A 19,866-nucleotide genomic window follows, 5' to 3' on the forward strand; every position below is an offset into this window, starting at 1 on the left:
CTTGTTCCCAGCTCTCACGAGCATTCTTCATGCAAAGTTGCGTATATTGCACTTGATGACGGAAAATTGGTAAGTCCCATATGTTGGCCACTATCGTACCCTATGTGCTTGCATGTATCTTAGGAAGGTTGATTTGTTCCTAACCAAGTAGATAGTAGCACTAGTCATAATTGCATTCATGTAAGTAGGTTACACATCATGAGTCTTATACCTTTATGATCCTTCAGTCTTTGGCGTGTCTTTTGCATTTCTCTAAGCATGAGGACATGCTAGAATCTAAGTGTGGGGAGGTTGATAAACCCCATTTTGAGAGTTTATCTTGTATTAATTTCAGGGGTTTTATCAATGATTCCACACGCTTTTCATATGAAAATACAAGACTTTGTGTTTCTTTCCTAATTTTTGCCTCATGGATGAAAACATGCTTATTTTGCACTAAATTAGATACATTTCTAATCTTCTCTTGGTGCCATTCGATGCCATGACCTGTGTGTTAAGTGGTTTCAGAATATAGGGCAGGGATGAACCGGAAGAGAGAAGGAGAATGGGCACAAAGGAAAAGAGCATGAGAAATTGAGCTTTGGGAACTTTAGCAAGGGCGCGTGCGCGTACTTGGCGCGCCCGCATGGATTGCGCAGCTAGAAGTCAAAGCCAGAAGCCAAGCCACGAGCCGGCATGTGTAGCGGCTAAGCCATAATCCCCATGGGCGCGCACGCGTACGTTGCGCCTCCGCTCACATTACAAGATGCCCCAATGGCGCGCACGCGTGCTTTGCGCGTGCGCGCCGATGCTCGAATATGACTTTTTTTTTAAGAAGTCACGTGACCTGGGCGTGGAGACAGTTGTAGATCTCATTTTGGGGAAGTGCCTTGGCGGGAAGAGCTTAAGAAGACCAGGGATTGAAGGGTTAAGGGACTTTTGGCTCATTTTTAGATTGTTCTAGATTTTTTGCTATTGTTGGTTACACTCTTGGAGAGGTAGAAGAGAGATTCCAAGCTCTCATTAGGGTTCATCTTCTTCCATTTCTGAATTCTCAATTTCTCTTTGGTGAGATCTATTGCAATTCTCAATTTACTTTGTTCATGTTATAGATCTTCTTCTCTAATCTCAATTAGTGCTTGTAATTGCTCAATTCTCATAGATCCTAGATTCAACTTTGTAGTTTTGGATTCTATCAATTTCTTGAGAAGTTCATTTCCATTGTTGTTCTTAGTTAATTGTTGTTAGTTCCTTGTATTGAAGCACTTTCAATTCTACTTTCTTCTCATTTTTACTATGCCTTTCATCCTTGCTCATCAATTGTTTGATAAAATGCCAACACTAGTTATGGAGTAAAAGTTTCTTACTTGGCATAGGGTTTGGACCATTAGAAAGAGTTGAATAGTTTATGTCAATTGTTGATTTGGAATTAGAAATTGCTAATTAACTTGGAGTGCACTAAAGCTAGATTTCCCTAAGGTAAAACTAGGACTTGTGACTCAAGTTAGTTACTCTCATTTGACTTTCCTCTATACCTAGGGGTTAACTAAATGAAGTAAGGCCTAATTGTTGTCATCATTGAAGGAACTATAAGGATAGAATTCCTAATGCCAACCCTAGGCCAAGCTTTCTAAAGATTGATTGTTTGTCATCTAATTTTCTAAACCTTCAAAGAATCATAACAAGGCTTCCTAATCAATAAGATGCATTCTCTAGCAATTCCAAGGGAGGACGACTCGGGAGACTAGTACTCTCAGTTATAGATTGTAGGATTATTTGATGCGGAGTTTAAGTGTCGGTTAGACTATACTCACGATCATATTCATCATTGAATTCTAAATCGACATGCTAAAATTTCGTTTATCAAGTATCTATCTTGTTGTATTCAATTCCCAACTTTCTTATTGTCTTCTTGGCTTCATACACTGTCTTTGGAAGTTCTGCTTGTTCGAATGCGTCCCGCAGTAAATCAAGAATAATGGACATTGCCTTGTCACTCACACCGCACATACACTTAATATGATAAAACTTCACTAAGAACGATAATTTGGAGTACTTTGAGCATCTGATGTATAACTCCTGTTCTGAATCTGCAAGTAGATCATTAAAATCCCGCACCGCATGACTTGGACCTTCATATAGGTATGGCAACATGTCTTCATCATCTTCGACATGTTTGATTATTGTTGTTGTGTCCTCATTCCCATGTTACAGTGTGAAATTGAATGCTTTGTTGACCATTTGGTACATTTGATTCACTTGGAATATCGAATTTTTATCTACTCATCTCAAATCAGATCTCTCTTCAACTGGCTTCTCACTATAACGCAGCCAAATAGTATATCCAGGGGAAAATGGTCGTATCAACAGATGGTCGTATGCATCCTCTCTTGTTAGCATAAGTTGAAATCCACATTTTGGAGATGGACACTTTATCATGCCATCGGAAGATGCATTCACAAATGCAAAGTCTAAAAAACTGTTCAATCCTTACCTATATTCCACACTATTCCATGACTTTGAAATCCAGCTTTTATCAATATCTATTATAATAACAAAATATAACAAACTAATTAATAGTGATATAATGTTTCTATTTTTATTTTAAACAAAATTATAATTTCAAATCAACAAATATTATTTTACAATCAGCCACTTACTAATTTAGTATAAAAGATCCAAAATAGTATCATTTGGATTTCTCAATTATTATATTATTATCGAAAAGTATATATTTTCTTATGCTATACCATTTTTAAATATAATTTAACATATGATAAATAACATAAAAAAGGTGATCCATCTCTCTATCATTATATATAACATGTATTTCAATTAATTTAATAGGTAAAGATTTAATTCTATTATATAACTAAAAAAATATTACAGCTTAAACAAATGACATTATAATAAAATTCTAGCCCACAAAATAAAAAATATAGCTACTAATAGAAAAAACAATTACAACTTTCCCCAATACTCCATGTCTTTCGTGAATTTCATTTCAACTTTGGATCTTTTAATCATTTTCAGGGTATCTATTTTGATTGAAAATGATTACTAAATATGTGAATAAAAAAATTATAAAAATGATTATAATTGCATTTTTCATGTTTGTTTTATTAAATCTTTTGAGATTTTCTCCGTTTGAAATAATTAATAAAATTCAGCGACTCATCAAGCACTTCAAATTATAAATTTAATTATAATAGTTGAAAATAAATTATAAAAAATAAATTATTTTAAATTATTTAACATGTAAATTGTATAAAATAAACAAATTTAAATTAAAAAATAAGATTAAAAGATATTAAATTGTTATTATGTGTAACAAAATCAATATAAAAATTTACCAATATTATGTAAAGATTAGTTATCTATAAATATTATTAAATTTATTTTTTTTAAAGATAGCAATCTTTATATTGTTATTTTTTCTGATGATTTTATGAAATTAATTTTTATATTGTTTTTAAATTATAAATTTGAGATAAAAATTAAAAATTTTAATATATAATACATTATTAATAAATAATACATTATTAATAAATTCAAATAAAGATAAAAATTTTATATGTTATTTTTTTTTTAAATTTACAGAATAATGAAATTTAAATTAATTTAAGTATAATACTAAAATATTTTAGACATATAATAAGACATAAATTACCCTTTAGAGCTAGAATAATATGGTAGAATTCACCTCATTTGATACTTTTCAAATTAGAAAAAGTGTGACCACTAGTACATAAATATAATTAAATTGTACAATATGAAAATAATAATCTTTTCAAGATTTTAAGAGGATATTATTAAAAGTTCTTAACTGTCAAATCGGTTAAAAACTGAACAGTTGAACCGAACCAAGACTTAGTCAGTTCGATTAAAAAACTTTCCCAAACGGCACTGTTTTGTTCAAAATGTATTTGCAAAATCGACATTACTCCCTGAGTCTTCCTTGCAACTCCCTTCCTGAAACCTAAAGAAACCCTAGCCTCCAAACTCCAGAGGCTGACACGGCAACCATAGCCTCCACTCAATCACTCACCCTCATTTAATCGTTAATCCTAAAGTCCTCCCCAATCTTGGGATTCAGTAACTCATCCTCAACATTTATCAGCCATCCACCGCATGCAGTTACTCTAGCCCTGGGTGATTTACTCTCCTTGGGCAGAGCTCACCGTCGCCGCCGATATTTTTACTGACATAGGGTGCCGTCGCTGCTCTTCTCTGCCACGCACACTCTTCTAACATAGGTATTTTTACTCTTCTGTTTTGGTTGTGGATATTCTTCAAATTATCAATCTTATGCTTGTTAGTTAGTTTTGGTTAATGACAATGGCAACTAATTACAGTGGGTCTTTCACTATGACGATAATGCCAGAGGAAAAATAAAGTGCGAAATTATGCAAAGGATAGGAAAGAATATACAATACACAACTTATATCATAAGTTTTACAAAGAAACAAGGACTCTTGAGGAAAATCTTAAGCATCACCCGTCAGGAATAGAAGAAAATCACTGGAAATGGTTCCTTGAATATCGCCAGAAGGAAGAAACAAAGGTAAGGTTTGGTATTTTTTATTATTTTCACAAAAACATACATGTGTATACATATTACACTCCTTACATTTTATATTCAACATTCCATTCTCATTTATATTTGTTCAGTTATTTGTTCATAGAAAAAGTGTAAACAAAACGTTTTAAATCGGAGCAAGTAACTTTACATACATACTGGAGGCTCCAAAATGTTAGGAAGAAAAAAAGACGAAGTGGTAATAAGTAATTGTTCACATTGAGATTTTTATTAATCTTTCTGAATATGGTGTTGTTATTTACATAATTGTGTCGATATTAATGATATAGGAGAAATATCAAGGAAGTTCTGTTGATAGAGGAGAGTTGTTTATCATCATTCATAAGAAAAAAAATGACTCGTATATCCATCCCGATACGCGTGTTGTTAGTATAAGTACTATCTGAAAATTTTAAACTTAGCTTACTGTATATATCGTGCTAATTTTAAGTCATGTCTTTCTAATTTCTTGTATATTTGTAGGAAGCAATTGCGAACGTTGAGAGCAGGATGAATCCTCTAAGCACATTTCACAAAATGATTCACTAGCACAAGTACTTGGAAAGGAGCACCTAGGACGAGTTTGTGCCTTAGGTGAGGGATCATGTCCCACCCAAGTATTTGGTAACGATGCTGGACAACCTTGGGTTCTAGTGAGCCAAATGAAGAGTATGAGAGGAGGATTGCAGAATTAACAACTAAGATAGAAGCAGAGTAGGCGAAGAGACAGTCGATAGAGAAAGTTTTGGGATATATAATCTAACAGCAAGGAGGCAATTTGCCAGCTGACATTGCTGCAGAGCTGGATTATTTGGGCAGTATACTGACTTCGTCATGCGCAAGGCCATCTTCATCTGGCATCCATGACCCGCAACAAAAATAATAACTTTCAATCAATGTTATTAGATACTATTGAATTTAAGTTGGTTTAGTGCTTTATGTTTATTTTCTTAAAATTATCGAATTTTACTTCATATTGAATGATGCACTTATGACAATTTCATTATATGTGTTATGTTTGCATATATATAATTTGGTTTGTTATGTTATTTAGTTGTTTTATTTGGTTGGAAGTTCTTTAAATTAATCGGTAACTAATAAATTTAAGTTGAATAAACATACTATTTTAAAAGAGGAACAATAATAAAAAAACTAAAATTTTAAAGGGAATAATGAATTTGGCAGCAGTTTCTAACTGCCGCAAAATAAGCATATTATTTGTTTTCCTGGCATTTAGCGGCGGTTTTCAACCGCCGCAAAATGACCATTGTTTTGAATTCCCTGCCATTTAGCGGCGGTTTGTTACCGCCGCAAAATTGATATGTCTTTTTCGAGCCCCATACGGCAGCAGTAAAAATTGCCGCAAAATTATTTTTATTACGTGACGGTTATTCCAGCGGTTAGTTTAAACCGCACCTTACCGTTTACTCACTTTGTTTAGGATGTTAATCATTCACAATTCTTCTTTTTTTCTCTAACACTCAATGCTTTGTCTCTGTCTTCTTCTCACAATATTAAAGGCTTAGTGTAGTGGTGTGGTTTGTGAGTTTGGCAATTTTGTGGGACTGGAAACGTCACCATTGAGTTCGCAAGTCTTTGTGAAGAAGAGAAAACATCATTGTTGTTGTCATTGAAATTAGTATATAGTACAGTTATTTTTTATATTTTTTTTTGGTATCATAGATGATTCAAGGGTGTAGTTGGTTTTCTTTTGGCATGTAGTTGGGGTGTTTTTATCATTGTTGAAGATTTAGGGTTTCAGATATTCTTCTGTTAAGGTGGGAGTTTTTAAAGTGCTCTGTTTTTTTATTAATAAAACCAGGGCAAAAATTTTTTGCACTAAATATGATATGCATAATGTTGGTTTTCGGTTTTAGTCATGGTCATTGAATTAAGTTGTACAATCTTTATTTTTGATGAAGATGAAAATTCTATTTAATATCATGTCCTTGACCACCTAAGGATAGGACGACATCTACAGCCATACCAGTCCGACACCTTCCCAGGTCTGGTTCGCACTGATATTTTCGTCCAGTTTCCGGAAGATGAGCGGCTCGAGCTCTCTGCTGCGTGATTACCCCTATCATTCGGTACACCTCTGCAAAAGTTTAGTTGCGACCAGTACTATAGTTGGAAGAAGAGTAACAAAAATAGCAAGAAGATGGAGGTAACATAGTAGAAGAACTAGGTACAAAAAGAAGATGGGGTTCTAGCGTTTATGAATAAAAACAGGGGCAATTATGGAGCAGCATCATCATATTTTCACATCACTTAGCCGTTATTAACGACAGAATGACAGTGACAATGATTATGCCAGCCCATCATCTTAGCTGCTGAGTCATGCTAGAAATGGACTTGATGAGGGGCTTTTATGGAATCTAGAGTTCAATCTTGAGATTCAAAATGGTGTACTTGAAAATTTGGAGGCACAATTGGTGCACTAGCCAAATATGGAAAAAAAATACTATTTTGAAGATTTAGTCATAAATCGTCAGACATATATACAACAAAATTTCATAAACCCTAAACTCTTAATAAATTAGCTAGCATCTCATATAATAAACTTTTTGATCTATTATATTCATTTAATTTTCTCTAGATAATTCAGGCATAATAATATTCTTTTTAATTGAATTTTTACACTGTTTTTAATTTTATAATTAGGCCTTTTTATATAAAAAATATTAAAATTAATAAAATATTTAATAAAAAATATGCGATAAAAAATTTAATTAGATTCTTAGTGTTGATTTGGATTGACTTTTTCAAGTGAAAAAGTACTTTTATTAAAAAAATAAATTATTTACTTTTTCTAAAAGTTAACGATACCTTATTTTTAAAAAGTTTATCTAAATGTGAAATAACTTTTGTCTGCTAAAAAAGATCATTTTTAAAAAAATAAAAAAAATAAATACTTTTTTCAAAAGTCAATCTAAACTGACTTTTAATTATAGATATTTTTAATTTATAAAAGAATATTCTGTTAACTCTAATTTTTTTATACTAATAAAAATCTAATTATAAAATTAAAAATAATATAGAGATTTAATTATAGAAATATAAAAATTAAATTAAAAATTTAATAAAATTATAAAAACTAAAAAAGTAATTAAAATTATATATATATATATATATATATATATATATATATATATAAAAGGATAAAGTATATTTTATTTCGACAAACGATAGAACTAGATAATTAGATTAGTAGGCAATAACATCCAATGTTAATTACAACTCTTCCAACCAAGCAAAAACAAAGCAGATGAAGATAAAGGCTTGGTTTGGTAAAACTTTTCGAAGAGGTGCTTGTGCTTTTTAAAAGCTCAAGTTTTTCATTTTGTGTTTGGTAAATAAAAAAGACCACATGCTTGTGCTTGCAGCTTTTAAAAGATTGAAGTACTTTTGAAAGTACTTAAGATAGAGCTTTTCAAAGTTGGCTTGTGCTTTTCAAAATTTAAAAGTCTAATATAACCTCATATGTTAACTAATTTTTAAATTTAATGCTTACATTTATGTCTATTATAGTATTTTAAAATTTTAAAAGCTATTTTACCAAATACAATTGATGTTGCTTGTGTTTATTGAAAGTTATTTTTAATTTGATTTACCAAACATAAATACTACAATTTTTAAAAAGCCGTCTTTTAAAAATTAATTTTTATAAGCTACTTTTGAAAAGTAAAAGTTTTACCAAACTAAGACGAAGTAGGACAATTAAGGCAATATTGGAGCAAGTAGTGTAACGACTTTTTTTTAAATTTTTTATTGGGACCTAGAAAATTCAAATAGCTTTTAATTCTCTGAAGTAAGGGTAATTAACATGACAAAGGATTTGTTGGTTCTTATTTAATTGATTGGAAGTACAACAAAATTGATTGAATTTCGCACGATAATGTGGATTTTTTTTTTAATTCAATCGATTAAACGTGTAACATAATCGATTGAGTTTTGCTCCACAATATGAATTTTTTCAAAATTCAATCGATTGAAAGTATTACGCAATTGATTGAGCTTACAGTAATTCTTCTTTATTATTACACCTTTATTATTGTCGTATGAAATTCAATCGATTGTGTTGTACTTCTAATCGGTTGAATTACCAACCAATACGATTTTCCTAGTTAGAGATCAAGAGATAAAAAAAACTCATTGATTCACATTGCCAAAATATTTATGGAAATTATGATTAATAAAGATCTGTTTCGTTGTTTTTTATAATTGTTAATAAACATGATAGATGAATAATAAAATAATAATTTATAAAATAGAGAGTAGATTTTATAGTTAAATAATATATGAAGGTTTAATTTGTAATTAAAATTAATTAGGACTATTTGATAATTATTAAAAAACTTAAGAAATGTATTTTGTTACTGGGACAATTTAATAGTCCAAACGTTCTTCCCTCTCCTCTCATCCTCAACTTTCTTCATCCCTCTCCTTCGACTTACCTTCCCCCACCCTTCGCCACCTCTCCCTCTTCACGTTCTGTATCTCTCCCCTCTTTGAGGCTCACCTTCCACGTCTCAGCGATCTCCTTCGCTATTGGCGTCACCATCAGCCTCGACTTTCCTATCACAAGGTCCACTGCCACCAGGATTAGCGACTCCAACAGCAGCATGCACGCCTAACCTAGGTCCCCCTACGTACCTTCTCCACTCCTCTCTTGTCCACAGAAAACACTTATTGTATCGTTGGATCCACACACTATAACAACACAACCGACATCTCCGACCTCAACTTCTCTAGCTCCTTCTTCTTAGGGATTTTGGAGGGCAACAGCGAGCACAGCGGTTTGGTTGTTGTCAAGTTTGTAGAGGGCGATTTTGGAGGCTTCTTTAGATAGAAGACTCGCGATGGTCAAGGAATATTAGGGTCTGAGCAGTGTGGTTGTCAAAGTTGTGAATCTTGAAATTGTGTGCTTCTGATTTGCTAAGTAGATCTTTCTCAAGAGAGAAGAAGTGGTCGGAGAGCTCCTTACAGAGGAGTGTTCATCTGGTCATGAGAGAGGTTTGACGTTGGAACATGTCGAAGCTCGGCGGAGGAGCAATTTTGCTCAATTCACCAAGATCGGGGATGGATCCCATGGCCGTGGTGGTTGTTTTGGTGTGGATACCCTAATTGGAGTGGCTAAAACAGAAAGATGAAGAAAAAGAGAAGACGAGCGACGATAGAGAAAAGAAGTTTCAGAGAGAGAAAGAGAAAGAGGGGAAGGTAGTTCGAAGGAGAGGGATGGAGAGAGTTAATGATGGGAGGAGAAGGGAGAGGGATACGGCAGAAAAGGAGGGGAAGGAGAGGAGGGTCGGGGATGGGGTAAGGTGTGGGGTGAAGGAGGGACCAAATTGGGTCCAACGTGGCACATGATATTCACATCAGCACTGAAATAGCTAAGTCATCATTGAAAATGAGCCCAAGGACCACTATGGTTCCCGAAGTTTAATCTGGGGGACTAATATAAAAAAATTAGAATCTCGATGACCAAATTGAATAATTTTGTGAATATCAAGGACTATTATAGAAATTTATTCCGCTTTACACTATTAGTATATCAAAATTAAACTCTAATAAATATAATGTATGGACATTAGGTCATGAGGACATGTATGGTGACTAGGTTGCTTTATGGGCCCAAAGAAAAAAAAGAGATGGAAGCCTTGTGAAAAAAAAAAACATAAATAGCACATGACAAAAAAAAACAAAAAAAAAAACATTAGTAGAACCTTAGGTCAAAAACAAAAGGAGTGTGGCACCCAATAGAGGCGTTCACGGGCCGAGTCAAGCCGGCTTTAAATAGACCCGGATCCAATACTAAAAGGTCATGGGGTCTATTTTGATCGTACAAGAAAGTGATCTGGGTTAAACTGGGTCAACCCGATGTAAAATTAGTATATACAAGCTATAAATTTTAAATGTTAAAAGCAATAATTTTTTTTTAAAAAATTAAATTTAGCAAATTTTATATCATATTTAGAGTAAAGCCTCGAAGTGGTCTCTAAAGTTGCACTCGAGACTCAAAGTGGTCCCTAAAGTTAATAGTTATTCAATTATGTGCTCGAAGTTACACTTTGAGACTTATAGTAGTCCCTTACGTAGTTTCCGTCCAGAATGTCTATCAGAAAGTTGAGATATATTGATTCCAGCCATGCTGGCACTCCAACAATTAGCTGATGTGGCGAATGAAATTTTTATTTGCAATTTGGTCTCATCCCCTTTTTAAAATCCTGATTCCCAAATTATGTTCATTATCTGCAGAGCTTCTCCTTCTTTTGTCCTCTGTCCTCTTAGCTGTGTTATAGAAGAGGGATTCGTTATGATGATAGGTAACTCTAGTAATAGCAACCATTGCTCCAATAGAAGCATCGCCAGGAGAAGCTTCTCTTTCAACTTTCATTTCTATTGTGTTTCTTTGTTGCTTCTTGAATTCTTGTCAATATTTATTTTAGATTTCTATTTTAAGTTCTATGCCATCAATCCACTTTAAGACTAATCACTTCATAAGTCATGAGAAACATAGTTTTGGAGTTACTTCAGTGTAATATTCAAGAAGGCTCTGACGGTATGTTTGTGGAGAGCAGTACTACCATGAGAAATCTCTCTAGGGCTGCTTCTATTCTTGTTGTCCCTTCCGTCATGGAACTTCTAAAGGTAAAATTTTTTGGCTTGGCTCTTTTTTGAATGAATTACTTCTCTATGCTATCGCACATCTCTGTGCTTGAGATAGTTTATTATATGAACTTAGAAAGAAATAGGAATTTTCTGGGTTGACGAACTTCTCTGAGATAATTTAATGACCTTTTTTTAAGAGAATGTTTTAGGGTATCTTCAGTGAAGCAAAAAATTTAGCAAAAGCTTATGCCATGCATGTTTATATATAATATAGACATGAATAGGTAATAGATTATTGATTATCATTTTGCTTATGAATTTTATTTATAATTTATTTACAGTAATATCTTATTGTATTTGTACTTGTGCATGTTATATTTTGTTTCTGGCATATTTCAAATTTGTTTTCAATTATATATGGACTTGGAAAGTCATTTCAAAATTTCATTTATAATATTATTTCTCTTTTTTATTATACACTACTTTATTGGCAAAAGTTGAATTTTCCTTCATGAAAATACCCTAATTTCATTGAAGCGATGATTGTTCAAACTTCCAATGTCATTACTAGAGTTATCCATCATCATAGCGAATCCCTATTTTATAACACAGCTAAGAGAACAGAAGAGAAGAGGAGGAAAAGCTCTGCAGATAATGAACATAATTTAGAAATTAGAATTTTAAAAGGGAGAAAGAACCAAATTACAAAAAAAATTTCATTTGTCGCTAACCGTTGGAGTGTCAGCATGACTGGAATCAGTACACTCTAATTTTTTTATTGTTAATTTTGGGCGAAAATTGTATGAGAGACTACTATAAATTTTGGAGTATAATTTCAAAGATATAATTGAGTAATTATTAACTTTTGAGATTATATAATATAAAAATATTAATTGAAGTATAAAAATATAATATGATATTATTAATTTTATTTTAAAATATATATGTTTATTATAAAAAACGACTTCAAGCTAGACCCAAATAATTCAAAGCACAACACAAATTCAATCAAAAAATAACACTAAATAAAAATGACAAATCTAAATCTAGCAAATAACAAAATACATCTCAATCCGGGCAGAATTTCGGGTCTTTGAACACTCCTAAGGGAGTTCTGTCGGCGCGACACATGGAGAAAGAGTAAATTAGTTTGGGGTATGGGTTCAGGCGGGTTGGGGTTACGGATCGGTTAGGGTAGGGTTTTCGGGTTTGGGCTAGGATTAAAAAAATGCAATACAATATATAATGAAAGTAAAACCCTAATTGGAGAACCCTTCTGTGTAGCCTCCGCGAAGAGGAAGAACAAGCTGCAATCGCCGCAATGGTAATCACTAATCAATGTTTGTTCGTTCCTCATGCTTAAAATCGATATTCTCCATTCTTCGATCTGTTCTCACTACGCACTCTTTTTTTTTCAGGTGAAGTACTCCAGAGAACCCGTAAATCCCACCAAGTGTATGAACAATTTTGGTTTCATTGAGTCTTCAGATCCTATTAGCTTATGTGCAATTTATTGAGCGTTTTTTTTTCCATAAAATTTGCATTCAAAACGATGTTAACAGTTACTGGAATTTGTTTATATTTTTTATCTTTTTGGCTCAAATTGTTGATTTAAGCCTAACCTGTTGTAATGGTTGCAACTGTAGCTTGCAAGGCTAGAGGCTCTGATTTGAGGGTTCATTTCAAGGTACAATGTTCTATTTTCCTTCGCAATAATTTACTGCTCTTACATTAAATACCTAAATTTTAGAGCTAGGCTAAATGATATTTGTAGCTCTCTGTCATGTTTCATGAATTTCATGAATTTCTCCTTTATTTATGTGTGTGTATGTGAATAGATGGGTTTTTGGAAGTGGAGATTTATGGTAGATGTTTATGGATTGTGAGCTGGGGTATCTCTTGCATGCTTAGTAAGTGGAATAGTTTAATTAATGACCTTAAGTGTGTGTTTGTGTGCTGGGCATATATCTTTATCTTGCTTGCCTCATTAACTGTTCAACCTCTTCCCTTCCTTCGCTTGCTTTTCCTCGGTCTGCTGATCTCCTCCAAAGTTCCAACTTGGAAAGTGTAGTGGCTCACAAGTTCTGGTTTAATTACAAATCTGATTTATCAATTGATGCTTCTATCTGTTCGTCCCTTGTAAATCATTTTGTACATTGCTTTATCATTATCAATAATGGGTTAATTTATTTGTCCCTTTTGTTGATGAAAGTTTGATATAGCAAATTCCATATTATGTGAATAAAAAAGATGGCTTATATTATTCATTCAATTATTCTCTTATTATTGAGCGGGAATTAAGAAGTTTTCTTTTACAGAACACTAGGGAGACTGCCTTTGCTATCAGGAAGTTGCCGCTTGTTAAGGCAAAGAGGTATTTGGAGGATGTTTTGGCCCACAAACAGGCCATTCCATTCCGACGCTTCTGTGGTGGTGTTGGGAGGACTGCCCAGGCAAAGAACAGACATTCCAATGGACAAGGACGCTGGCCTGTAAAATCAGCTAACTTCATCCTTGATTTGCTCAAGAATGCTGAGAGCAATGCTGAGGTGTGTGTGCTGCATTGCACAACCGTGTTTGATTTTCCATGGCTTGCTTCTGTTTGAAATTGTTTTCGTTCGTGCAGGTGAAAGGTTTGGATGTGGATGCTCTTTACATTTCCCACATCCAAGTCAACCAAGCACAGAAACAAAGACGCCGCACCTACCGTGCTCACGGAAGAATCAATCGTAAGTTATAATCTTAGTACTCTAACTAGGGTGATTCCCGTGTTTTGTAAATCTATTTTATCTTTTGGTTCCCTAATCTATTTCTGACGAAAGGTTAATATCCATTTATTATATTGATGTTTAATATGATTACAAAAAATAAGTATATGAAAATTGGAGTGGTTAATTCTAACGAGTGTTGCCATTGCATTCTTCATAATATTGGTTATGACTTTTGTTGTCAGCCTACATGTCATCTCCCTGCCACATAGAGTTGATCTTATCCGAGAAGGAAGAGCCTGTTAAGAAAGAGGTATTGATTTTACCATGTTTTAAAAATTTTGATTTCATTTTCATGTTGCATCAAATGTTCATTTATTGTTGTTCTTGTAGCCGGAGTCCCAGTTGGCAACAAGCAAGAAGTCTCAAGGCCTTCGTAGTGGTGCTTCATCCTAAATTTCGCTGTCGGTGCAGAAGATTGAGTTACTAAATTCCTAGGTTGTTAGTTTTGTTACTCTGTTTGCCCTATATTTGTCATGGATCGGTTTTTTTAGAATGAACAGCAATTTTGTTCATATATTCTGCCAAGTTAATTTGAGATTTTGGGAAATTTGTTATGGAAATCTGTTGATTATTATCAAGTTTTAGTTAAATGAGAGTGAGTTACCTTATGTTAAGTAGCTTCTATTCCTAAAATGTTTTTTAAATTATTAGTTTTATTTTATAATATAAGTATCGTAATATTTTAAATTTATATTAATAATTATAATTACACTAGTTATTTTTAAACAAAATATTAACCATAATTTAAGTTTCTATTTGTCAAGTATTTTCAAAGTGAGGAGGATGATAAAACATAAAATAGATAGTTACCTTTGGATCAAGATAGTAAAACTCAATAAAAGTTGCAAATGTAAAGATGATTAAAGTAGAATAAAGTTCTAAAGTGGCCATTAAGATTGGTATTGTGCATCAAAATTGTTTCTTGACTCGTTTTTTCATTTAAATCCTGTTTTTTGGTCTTTTGTTTTTTTTTTTATATTGTAAAAACAAAAAAAAAATAAAAAAATGGAAACACAAATTGAATGCATTTTTTTATTTAAACTGATTATTGGACTCTTAAGTCCAGTTACTGAAAAGCATTTTGCTGAATTCTTGAATGTTTAGTTTAAGGGAAATTAAGTTACTAGGATGTAGCATTCAATATTCAATACTACAACTATGAATTCATAAAAACACAACTAAAGTGAGGCAAAAGTAATCCACAAACCTAAAATGTGGAGCAAAATAATATTGGAAATTGGAAAAACTGATACATTGTTGATGTGCGAGCCACTTTGGTGGGTAACCCGTTACCAACGCTCAATCGAACTTATAGATTAATATCAACATTACTTAAACAGTTAAAGTTTTCACCTATAATTATAATTGAAGAAGAAAATGTGAGAAATACTGATGAACTTTCTTTTGTTCTTTGTTAACACTTACTAACTTATCACAAACCTAGCAAAGCCTACTCTTCATGTTAATTGTTAAATTTACACTTCAATCCTCAGGTTTTGATCAATGCTAGATGATTTAGTGCATCAATTGAATCCACTGTAATATGAAAAGCGAACAGTCTAGTATTCTGTAGATTCATCAATAAAACTCATTTTCTTTATTTTTGGAAAAATAATAGCAATTTAAATGTTACATGATACATTCAGAAAGTGCACAGTTCATACAGATGCATGTTACACGCTTTATTTTTTCTCAGGAAGCTTCTCTAGCAACTTTTGTATCACTTCAAATAGGTCTTCTACAAGTCCATAATCAGCAACCTGAAAATTTAACACATCACACAAATTAACAACACTGTTAAACGAAATAGAAAGCTTCAAATTCACAAAAGAGGCACTAACTTGAAATATAGGAGCATCAACATCATGGTTTCATGCTACCATGCTGAAGGGATTTTGTTTCAGCAGGTGAGGAATAGACGTGGAACGTTTCGGTATTGGACGCGTGTATGGAGGTGTGGGTACGCGCCAAAACTATTGCAGGTTGACTGAGACTGGGATGCAGTAGAAGCAGAATCTGTGGTAGAAAGTAGAATGATTTAGTGGGATTTTTTTTTTTTTTGGGCAAGATTTAGTGGGATTAATGTGGGTATAATCATTATTATTAAGATATTGGACTTTTTTGTCTGTACATGGACCTGTTTTATGTTTTGGTTTTCAAAATGATGAAGATGATGAGCATGTGTGGCTAGAGCCTTATTAGGATATTTTTTAGATGAGTTAAAAAAATAAAATTAAAATAAATAGAATTAAGATAATATTCTATTTGTGAGAATTTAGACAACTGTAAAATTAATTAATAAATATTTTTATTTTTAAACTAAAAAAGAAGTTATTATTATTATTATTATTATTATTATTATTATTTTTGAAGATAGGAAGACTCGAACTCATAACCTTTTAAGTGAGTATGAAGAGATTATGCCTTTTAAATTATAGCTCATTGGCATTATTATTATTATTGTTATTATTATTTAGTTCCATGTCATATTTTTTCCTGTTCCATATATAGTCCATAATTTTATGGATTTGGATCCTCTAAATTTTGAATGTTTATCCTAACTTTATTATCATATCGTATGGATTACATAATGTTCCGACCAAACCAAAAAGGTTAGCCCAAACTCTATATACCAAAAATTTCATGGGAAAAAGCTCAGCAAATTAATCATGGGATTACCAATTATTCTACAATGATAATTATCAATACTTTTTAATTAAAAAATTACAGATTTTAAATTTTTTATTTTTCAAATTTTTAATAATTTCAAATTTTAAATTCATTTTGTTACATTTGTTTATTTTAAATTTTCTAATTTTACACTAATAATACTATTAGGTTTATATTTTAGTTTAAAAAATTACAAACTAAGATCAACTTTAAAAAATTCTAAACAAACATAAGTTGAATAAAAATGGTAAGATCTTCAATTAATTAAACACAATCTAATTTATTGTATTTTTAAATTACAATATCAATTTTTTTAGAGTATTTATTATTAAATTATTTAATTTATACTAAATTTTTGTCTATTTTAAATTAATATTTATTAATTTAAAATTTATAAACTAATTTTTTAAAAGACTAAATACACATCACTAAACCCTAAATCTTAAACCCTTAAATATAAACTCTAAACCCTAAATTACAAACCCTAAACCCTAACACACAACTTCTCAACTCTAAACCTTCAGTAATATATCATAAATTCTAACCACAAATCCAAAATACCTCAATCATAACCTAAATTATAAACCCTAAACTACAAAATCTAAACACTTAATAATAAATAAAAAATACTAAATAAATAACACTATACCCTAAACCTTTTAACTTGTTCATAAATTCTAGTCCATCATTCTAAATTCTAAATTCTTAACCCTTCAAATCTAAACAAAAAATTATAAATCATACACATAATAATAATAATAATAATAATAATAATAATAATAATAATAATAATAATAATAATAATAATAATAATAACTTTTTTTTTAGTTTAGAAATAAAAATCTTTATTAATTAATTTTACAGTTGTCTAAATTCTCACAAATAAAATATTATCTTAATTCTATTTATTTTAATTTTGTTTTTTAGTGAAATACAAATAGGTCCCTGACCTTTTAAAACGAAGACATTTTCGTCCCTCAAAATTGGAAAATACATTTCGATCCCTCACGTTTTAAAATGGTTGACAATTATACCCCTCCGTCTATTTTGGACCAAAAAGAGCAACGGAGCCAGCTGACATAGAGGGGTAGAGAATGACGTGTCCGTTATACTTGCTGAAGTGAATTGGGACAAATTCGTCCCTTAAGTCCAAAACGACGCCATAAGCATGAGTGAGCCCTATTTCATCAAAATGTAAGGTGGAAGCCATGGCCGCTGCTTGTGCGATCGTCCATGACGAGTGAGGGGGGGTTCTTCATGCACAAGACCTGGAAACACTTTGGGAGGTGTGGCTCATGCTAAGCCCCTCAGTCGCCATAGTCTCTGTCGTCGCTACGCCATCTCAATCGCCGCTCGCTTTTTTTCTCTCTCTCTTTCTCTCTTTCTCTCTCTGCCTTTCTGGTTCGCTTCTTTCTTCCTCTTAACTTGTCGTAGGTGTTTTCTTTTTTGTTATGGTTTCTCTTGATCTTATCGTAGTATTTACGGGGATGATAAATTGATGCGTTTGGTCAATGTATTTTTTCTTTACATGACTGCGTTTAACATGCTTGATGAAATGCCCTAATAACAAATAGATTCTTTCTGTCGTGTGTTTTGGTCCTTTGCTACTAAATTGCACCATTAGTTGAAAGGTGTATTTACTTATTCTCTCTCGATTGTTCATGGTGATTATTGTGTGATTTTCTATTCTTGATTTTTTTTATACTTCCTTCTATTGCTTATGTAATGTAACTTTTATGACTCTTAGTTGCTTGATTTTGTTTTGATAAAATGATTTTGTGTTCTATTGTTAATTTGAACTCTTAAATATAAATTTGAAATGAATACATGGATCCATTCTTACGTGTTTTAGTATTTATGAATGTTCAACTTGGTTGTTTCTTAGAAATTCTGAGTTTGTACCTTGTGTTTGTTCCTTTATCCTTTAGAGTTGAGTGGCATGATCTGTTCTGTTTTCCTCTTGGATGATCAAAGGTGCTTTTTGCAATGATTCAATCCACTTATTCAGTTCTTGGTGGCTTGCATTGATTATTGTATGAACTTTTCTTTTGTTATGTGAGTGGGTAAATTAATAAGAGTAATGTTTTATTATGAGGTTAAAGAAAGAGGATTGAGAATTGGGATTAGATCCTAAATTGTAAATTCACATTTAACTTGTGAATAATTGTTTCTGTGCTAATTTCGGATTCTCGAGGAGATCAATTCTCAATTTTGGCGGCCCTAAGAGATAGATTCGACAAAACATTTGTGTGAGTGGACAATGTTTTTATGGTTATTTCTAGTGTAATTCTTAGTGCCTAATAATCTGGCCTCCATCCCAGTTGTCAAGAATGGGGCAACCTAAAATCTCAGCTGCTGTCTCTAAATTCAGACCCAAGCAGACGATCAGAAGGTTCCGAACAAGTGCAAATCCACTTTCAAATCTACCACCAAGTCCACTCCAGATCCACCCAAGACTCAAAGCACCAGTACCAGTGTGACACCATCAGAGAAGACCTTGAAAGTAGCTGGCAATGAGACCACAGAAATTTTCAATTTCATCCCAACTCCTGGATCCAACAATCAGAAGAAGAACTGAACACTACTGGATGAATTTCTATTTTTTGTCCTAGTCTTTAGTATGAATTGAACAACACTATCTACTTATCGTAATTTGGCAAACTTGTTTACATGCCAATCAGATGTTTTGTTATTTTGTGGCAAACATATGCTGTTATGTTTTGGATTAAGACAGATACATTATTGTTTCTATTTTAGTCATAATCTATGCAGAATTACTACCTTATATAATAGGTGATTCACAGTATTTTTTACTTGTTCAACAATGACAATTTTCATTACATCATCAACATTGTACATCAAATCATCTTCACCACTTTAAGAAACATACAGCAACAACAAAAACAACTACACTAATCAAAGTAATATGCCACAAACTCATTTTTTTTCCTTCTCAATATATAACAACTTCCTCTCAAACTCTTCCATTTTTTTTTTCAATTCCTGACTTCGCACCAGTTGATCTTCAACGTCTACCCCTCCAACATCATCCATAGCACCCAATGCTTGAGACTTCATGGCCCTAATTTTTTTCAGGTGTTCATCAAGTCAGACAAAATACCGGCAATACCGTTCTTTAACTTAGAGCAAATTTTCAGATAATACCGTAATTAGACACGTTACAGTCTCATCCAACTACTAACAAAACAGTCACTGACCTTGAAGAATGGACACCCGAAAAACATCCTATTGGGA

General features: G+C 32.4%; 1 protein-coding gene across 1 annotated transcript; it reads left to right on the top strand.

The window, feature by feature from the left end:
- The first annotated feature begins 12,364 nt into the window (after window positions 1-12,364).
- Window positions 12,365-14,555, top strand: LOC130969201 (60S ribosomal protein L17-2-like). Its single transcript, XM_057894838.1, has 7 exons — window positions 12,365-12,494; window positions 12,589-12,625; window positions 12,817-12,857; window positions 13,489-13,719; window positions 13,797-13,899; window positions 14,124-14,191; window positions 14,272-14,555. Exons 1-7 carry the CDS (start codon window positions 12,492-12,494, stop codon window positions 14,332-14,334), a joined length of 546 nt encoding a protein of 181 aa, XP_057750821.1. The 5' UTR covers window positions 12,365-12,491; the 3' UTR covers window positions 14,335-14,555.
- The last annotated feature ends 5,311 nt before the right edge of the window (window positions 14,556-19,866 follow it).

This window comes from Arachis stenosperma, chromosome 3 (assembly GCF_014773155.1).
Source record: "Arachis stenosperma cultivar V10309 chromosome 3, arast.V10309.gnm1.PFL2, whole genome shotgun sequence".
Classification (NCBI taxonomy): Eukaryota; Viridiplantae; Streptophyta; class Magnoliopsida; order Fabales; family Fabaceae; genus Arachis; species Arachis stenosperma.